Genomic DNA, 8,314 nt, shown 5'->3' with positions numbered 1-8,314 from the left:
AATTATATCTAACAACATCCTTTAATTCATATACAACTAACTAAAATCTACATCACCAATCCATCCCTCAAATTGATAAAGTGTTTAGTCTTGACAGCTTTAGTCAACACATCTGCAAGTTGTTTCGGGGTGCTACAATACATAACTTTTAACATTCCATTTGGAACCTGATTCCTCAAAAAATAAAACTTTGTGCCAATATGCTTGCTTCTCCCATGAAACACTAGATTTTTGGCAAGGCTTATGGCTTATTTGTTGTCAATCATCAGCTTCACATGCTTGTTCACTTTGATCTTTAGATCCCGCAAAAAATTCATAAGCCAATAGCTTGACATGCAGACAAAGCACCTGCAATGTACCCATCTTCACATAATGACAATGCAACCAATAGTTTCTTCTTGGAGAACCAAGAGATAGGACCTCCCAAATACTTGAAAAAATATCCAGAAGTACTTCTTCTGTCAACTCTGTCTCCACACCAATTAGAATCTGAATAGCACATCAGTTCTGATTCATACTTAACACCAGAAGGAAATAACACTCCATACTTCAGAGTCTCTTTAATATACCTCAAAATCCTAACAACAACTTGGTAATGTGACCACTTTGGTTTGTTTATAAACCTACTTACCATTCCAACTGCATAACATATGTCAGGTCTGGTGCTACAGAGATATCTCAATGAGCCAACCAACTGCTTAAAAGTTGTAGCATCTACATTATCACCCTCAACATCAGAATCCAACTTGTAATTTATTTTAGCAGGTGTGATTGCAGTCTTGTAATTTGTCAGCTCGAATATCTTTAGAAGTTCAAACTCATACTTCAGTTGATGCAATATGATACCCATCACCGAGTACAAAATCTTTACCCTGGAATATACCATATTTCCCAAATCAGTCATCTCAAACTCATTCATCGGCGCCTTCTTGAACTTCATTATCTCATATGGACAACTTCTTGTCAGCAATATGTCATCAACATAGAGACATATCAGAATCATATTGCCTTCGGAAGTATGCCAAACATAGACAACATACTCTATCTCACACTTTCTAAATCTTTGGAGATTGAAAAATGAACCTATTTTTAAAATTCCAAGCTCTAGGAGCTTGTTTCAGTCCATACAACAGTTTATGTAACCTGTACACCATCCCTTCCTGATTCTTTTTCATAAATCCAAGAGATTATGACATGTATACCTCTTATTGCAATGGACCACTTAGAAAGGCAGATTTCAAATCCAGATGTATTAGACAACCAATTCCTATTTGCAACTATAATAATCATTAATTTGATTATTTCATGTCTAGCTACAGGTGCAAACACCTCAAAGTAATCTAACTCAAATTCATGTAGAAATCCTCTTGTTACTAACCTTGCTTTGTGTTTGCCAATTGATCCATTTGACTTCAGTTTCACCTTGAAAGCCCATCTAACGCTGATGTCTTTCTTGTTCTTTGAAAGCTCAGTCAACTCCCAAGTCTTGTTTATTTATATAGTCTCAAATTAGGCCTGGAGCCACACTTTCTTCTTGAATGCTTATTCAACACCAACTAGTTCAGAGTCTACTAACATGGCACACTGGATAACTTTCCATTTAGAGTCTATCTCAGTATCTTGCAGCATATCAAACTCTAAAAATCTCTATGGTATTTGACGAATTCTCTATGGTATGGTTTTAGAAGTTGGACCACCTTCAGAAGCTTCACCTTCAGAAGATCCACCTTCAGAGGCATGACCACCTTTAGACGTTGGATTACCATCCGATTCATGAGTACCATCAGAATCTGAATAATTATCATATTCACCTTCTGAGTCTTCTTCAACTTTAGAGTTACCATCAGACTCATACTCATCTTTGGACTCAGAATCATCATTGTCGCATCCGCGAAAAAACAACCGGCGGGCTAAAACAAAAAAACAAACAGAGCCGCCACTGCGCGTTATTTATCCCAAAATAGGGAAAGGAAACGCTCAGAGAAACCTGGAAAAAGCATGGTCTCCCGACCAAAGAGAAATGGTAAGGGAGTCGGTTACGCAAGGGGAAGGTATTAGCACCCCTCACGTCCGTCGTACTCGACGGGATCCACGTTCTAAAAGAAAGAAAAGGTTGCTAAAACATCACACACACACACAAGGAACGCAGGTGGGGTTAAGAGGAAGAGGGCTCGCTAGGACATCGCATCCTATGCCTACATATCTCGTCTGGAACGAGAATCAGAGCTACTGTAGTTCGGCTCACGCACGCCAAACAAACAAACACAAACACAGGCAAACATGGAGCTTGAATGCCAATCACTGGGCTTACATCAGCATCCGAACCAAAACAGACACACACTGGAACCCGAATGCCACTCGATGGACTTACATCAGCTTCCAAGCACACAACAAGAACAAACAAACAACAAGTTGCTAAGGAGTCGGGAACTCGAGCCTAGTAATTGTTAGACAAACACACACAAAAGGAAAAAAAAGTGCCCGGAGAGACCTCGCACGGTCTCCTGCCTACGTACCTCATCTGGTATGAGGATCAGGGCGACGTAGTTCCTCCCAACGGGGGAGAAAGACTAGCCAGACACAAAGGGAAGACATACTACCAGGGAGCTGTACTCGAGCCTAGTGTTATCATGCATCATTGCCCTATGTTATGGTTTCTACCTACTTGCACAACAGCAAGCTAATCCTATCCAGGAAGAAAGCAAGCATGCAAGCATCAATAAACAAAACAAACATTTCAAACAAATATTCACATAGCACACACTATATCCAATCAGAAGTGGGCTCAAACAAAGGGTTCGACTGCCAAGGCAAGTCATCTGTACAAGGGTAGTGTTAGCTCTTAACCTTGCCATTGAGGGGCTAAGGTGAAGCCAGAAGAAAGGTGAGTGAAGATTAGACTTCACAGCTCTTATCCCTGTCCAGGGAGAGCTTCAGACAAAGGAGTGTGGGTTCAGAAAGGAGGAACCCTTCTACACTCAAGACTCTGACACAACTGTACAATGTACAAGATCTTGGGTTTGTGTCCCAATGCATCAACACAGCGGTGTGAGCAGAGGGACGACTCAACAGAATAGTGGGAGATAGACTGTATATCTCTATGATCCACCAATTGCCTTAATCAAGGTCTTTACCTGCTTGGGGACAAAGTTAAACAATCACAAACATCGCCTCTTAAGGAGGACTTCAGACAGTTTCCTGGCCAAGTAACAGGCCAGGTCTTCCAGACTACATGGAGAATAGAAATTCTACCTCAATTGGTTTAAAAACCAAGCAACAGCAAGCAAGTTCTCAAGGAACTGTAAGCAACTAAATGTACCTGAAATCAATCAAGTATCATCAGTACTCAGACAAACCAACAGTAAACAGCAAATGTTAATCAGTTAATCTGTACAGTCAAACACAAGTTAATGCACACAAGTGCAAGCCATGAGCTCAAACTCAAGCATCAAACCCTACAACACAAAGCCAATGTTAGTAAAAAACAATTCATAAGTCAACTCAAATTGACTTGAAGCAATCTCCTTAAGCATTGTGCATTTCATCCTGAAAATCCACACCAAACATGAGAAACTAGACCACTAGGCCAAGCCTAGGGTCCAAAAGAGATAAAAAATTCTAAACAGCAAGTGAAAATTATCCACAATCACAATCAACCAAATTAAAAGCAAATGCAATTGGTCCCATGCTCATATCAATCACCATTATCATTTTATGCCCTAAAAGGTACAAACTAGGCAATGTGCAACCTCAAGAGACCAAACAGAACTATCTCAACCAACAGCATACCAAAACAATTCAATTAATTCCACAAAAATTCAAGCATCAACAGAACATATCCAATGAATAGCATATCAATTTTCAGCTCAATTGGACAAAAGGAAGTAGGTCAATGAAAATCAAGAAGTTAAGACAATTTCAAACAAGCCAACACAAGGTATCCAAACAATCATCAACTTCCAAAAATCATAAAACAGTGACAACAATTAAGAAATGAATGGGATCAAAACCACAGTAACCTATAATATGTCTACAATCCACATACCAAATTTCACATTCATCCAATACAATATGAGAATTTCACAAATGAATTACCAACATGTATCACACAATGTTACCAAATGAGCCAACAGAGAAGGAAATTATCAATCAATTAGAAAACTCCATCAAAAATTCCAGCAAAAATCACATGCAATCTTGACTTATCAATGCTCATTCACACAAAATTTCAGCTCAAATCAACATCCCTAAGCATTTTAAATAAAATCATGAAGTTGACCTAGCTTGGTGTGACACAAATTGTCACACCTCTAATCAAAAAATCATATCTAATCAACCAAGTATCCAAAATCACAAACTCTACATGAAAATCACCATCAAGATGTCCAGAACAAGCACAAACATTTTCATGAATTTCTTTGCAAGCATCATCATTTCATGAAGGATTTGGCAAAACATACATAAATGTGACACATTGAAGCAAACCCTAGGCCAATTAATTTTCTACACGTGCAAAAAATCCACAAAAATCATGATTAAATTCTACACATCATCAGAAGTATTATGCAAAAAATCTCACCAAAATTGGATAAGAAATGAATCCTCTATGATTTTTCTAATTTCATGGCATCAAATGAAAATAAAATGAAAAAGAAATAAAATAATAATATAAATTAAATACGCCAGTGGCATTTTTGTAATACTAATGCCACTGGCCAAAACGACGTCACTTTGAATACACGCAGTGGCACGCGCTCATTGGATAGTACTGGCGCCAAACACATTTTGAAATGAGGCAAGGCAAATAATGGATCAAACATGCAATTGTTCATCGTTCTTGAGCAAGCAAATTCCAGAAAATGCAGAAAATCATGAACATCCAAATTCAACCAAAATCAACAAACTTATAACCGTTGGAACCGTCTCTCAACCTAGATCACAAATATGCTAATGATTTCTCCTAACTCTCACTGTAGCGACGGGATCGAGCAATTAAAGTTAAGCACATCAAACTTCAAATTGAAATAACTCTCTCCACAGTTAACCAATTCAAAAACCAAGCATAGCACGATGATCTATGTTCAAAGACCTTTCTAAACCCTAGCTCAATTCAAGCAATGGAAGAATTCGAAAACTGACCTATTGATGAAGGCAGCTGCGAATTTGTGCTTCTCAAGGTCCAATGATGCAAAACAGATCGAGATTAAGGTTGAGGAAGTTGAATAGAACAGCTAGTTTAGCTCCAGCACGATCCAGATGTGAAAATTATCAAATCACCATTGATGAGCAAGGTATGAACAGTTGCGATTCTTGGAGTGTTTGGCACCAATTTAGCAAAACAGTTGCACCTTGAGGTTTGTGGAAGATGAATCCAACAAGAATTGTGCAAATTGATCAAGAATTGGTGGAGAAAAGTTGAAAAATGTTGATGAAGTTTTTGAGAGAATTTGGAAAAATGGAGGGAAAGTTTGTTATGGTTCTTGAGAAATGTGATTGTGTTTAACATTTCTGTTACAATTAGCCATTTATACCAATGCTTTAATCACTTCTTAATCTCAATTAGCAAAAACTTGGAAGATTAGCATAATGTGATTTCTTAATGCAAGGGCAAAAGTGACCTTTCCAAATTGGCTATGTGACAGCAAGATGACAGCTCAAACAACTTCTAAATGGCATTTGGAGTGTGTTGGAATGGTTCTCATGTCCAAATTCCTTGTAAATCTCAAATTCACTATGCCATGCCAAAAATACACTTAAGTCCACTTGAAATTTGACTTTTTGCATTGACCAATTTTGATGAATTTGGACCATACACCATGAAAGTACATGTGAAATGGGGTTTGCTCATAAAAAGATCACTCATTTTGGACATTCCATGTGAAAGTTATGCCACTTTGATTATAGGCCTTTTTGGAAAATGAATGGACCATAACTTGCCAACCATACATGAGAGTTTCAAGTTCTTGGACTTTTTGGAAAGGTGAGAACAAGATCTACAACTTTCATGTTGAACAAATTTCCATTTGAAGCTTTTTTGGACATGTAATTTTGTGGTGAAAAACTTTCCATTTTTGGAAACTTCCATTACAAGTCACTTTCTATTTTTGGCAATTTTTGTCCTGATTTTATTTTCTTCATTCTTGAGCTTTGACATGTCAAATGAAACTTGTTTCAACATGAATGAAGTGTATCCAACTCTCTCCCACCTCCAAATCCATAAAATCAAACACAGTTGACCACAGTTGACTTTTCAACTAATAGATGAATTTGGCAATGCACTGATCAAGCTGAGCCCCAATCCTCTGATGAAATGGCTCAATGATGAAACCCTAGCCTCCATAAGCTCAATACAATCACATGATGATCCCCATATTCATTGTAGACCCCATCTCCTTGCCATGCCCTGAGTGGCCCAATGCAACTGATTAGGGTTGACCAGTGGTCAAAACCCTAATCTCAAGGTATCTTGATCAATCACTTGAACTTCTTGGATGATATCAAGACCATGAGGATGATGATGTATCACTTCAACCAAGATGAAGACCCATCTCCTTGAGAACCATGAAACCCTAATTTGGACCTCCACATCCTCAGATGATTAATGACCAGTCCAATGAAACCCTGGCTTGCACATAACCTCTTCATCTTCTGATCAAGACTTGTGAGGATGATTTGCACAAAGTAACCACATGATATGCAATATGCAATGCCTAATGACCTAAAAATGCAATGCAATATGTTAAGCTAGTCCCAAGAGAGGAGGGCAAATTTTGAGGTGTTACAGCTGCCCCTATTCAATCCACTGTGAACCTGTCGATATAAACAACCTCGGCTTTCAGATGATCAGGATGAAGAGTGATTGAATACCAAGAACAGACGAACAATTTGCACTCTGATGGGAAAAATAATTAACAACGCCTGTCAGAATCGGCAAAGAAACAATCTTCAAAGAAACACCTGTCGGGAACGGAGAAAGTCGGCCTGATCACCGAAATAGAAACGTCGACCTAGATACCAAAATAAATGGTAACGCAGGGATAACCATGGCCTGAACACCACATCCGCTGGGGATTATTATCTCTTCTTTTTCTTTTCTCGAACCCCGAAACTTTTCTGATAAGGGCTCTCTTTTTTTCATTTTCTTGAACCCCGAAATTTTCCCGCGCAAATGATCCCAGATCACTGCATTTGAACCCCGACATCCTTTTTGCCAAAATAATGAACCCCATTCTCCATTTGAACCCCAGTCGCCTGACGATCACTTGCGATCGCCATTGTGAACCCCGTTCTCCAGAAAACACCTCGTGTCTCCTTTTCTCCATTTGAACCCCGCTCTCCAGAAAATGCCTCAACATCTCCCTTTCTCCATTTGAACCCCGCTCTCCAGAAAATGCCTCAACATTTCCCTTTATCCATTTGAACCCCGCTCTCCAGTTTCTTGTGATAATTCCGTTGGCAACGCCGGAAATAACACCAAACACCACTCTGAGGGCGACATATCAGAGGGTACACCTGCACAAAAGGAAGGTAACATGTGCATCTCTTCTTCAGAAGACACCCATAACGACTTCCATTGGCCCCAGCCAAAGTCTTAGGTGACACATGAACAGAAGATAATGTTGAGGACCTCATCCCGGATTTTAATCTTCAACTTCAATCTCCATTTGGACCCCGATCTCCAGAAAATGTCTCAACATTTCCTTTTCTCCAATTGAACCCCAATCTCCAGAAAATGCTGCAACATTTCCCTTTCTACATTTGAACCCCGATCTCCAGAAAATGCCTCAACACTTCCTTTTCTCCATTTGAACCCCGATTGTCGCACTGATCGCGTAACGTCCTTTGATTTCATTTCCATCTCCGCCCGACGGAAAAATTTCCTCCAGTATCGCACTACTGGGGAACATTGTTGATCTGACGTCATGACGTTAAACTCCTCAGAGTAACACCTTCAACCAGACACTGACTAATGACTGGGAAGAAACTCGACGTTTACTGGACATCGAACAATGATGTTTACTTGACACCAAAGAAAACTCGACCAGACATTAACTGATGACTGGGAGGAAACTCGACGTTTACTGGACATCGAACAATGATGTTTACTTGACACCAAAGAAAACTCGACCAGACATTAACTGAGGACTGGGAGGAAACTCGACGTTTACTGGACATCGAACAATGATGTTTACTTGACACCAAAGAAAACTCGACCAGACATTAACTGAGGACTGGGAGGAAACTCAACGTTTACTGGACATCGAACAATGATGTTTACTTGACACCAAAGAAAACTCGACCAGACATTAACTGA

General features: G+C 39.3%; 1 protein-coding gene across 1 annotated transcript; it reads right to left on the bottom strand.

The window, feature by feature from the left end:
• Positions 1–313: 313 nt before the first annotated feature.
• Positions 314–940, bottom strand: LOC127136125 (secreted RxLR effector protein 161-like). Its single transcript, XM_051062721.1, has one exon. The coding sequence runs from the start codon at positions 938–940 to the stop codon at positions 314–316; it is 627 nt and encodes a 208-aa protein (XP_050918678.1).
• Positions 941–8,314: the final 7,374 nt, after the last annotated feature.

The sequence above is a fragment of the Lathyrus oleraceus genome, chromosome 4, assembly GCF_024323335.1.
Source record: "Lathyrus oleraceus cultivar Zhongwan6 chromosome 4, CAAS_Psat_ZW6_1.0, whole genome shotgun sequence".
Taxonomy (NCBI): domain Eukaryota; kingdom Viridiplantae; phylum Streptophyta; class Magnoliopsida; order Fabales; family Fabaceae; genus Lathyrus; species Lathyrus oleraceus.
This window is presented reverse-complemented; position numbering and strand designations above follow the sequence as displayed.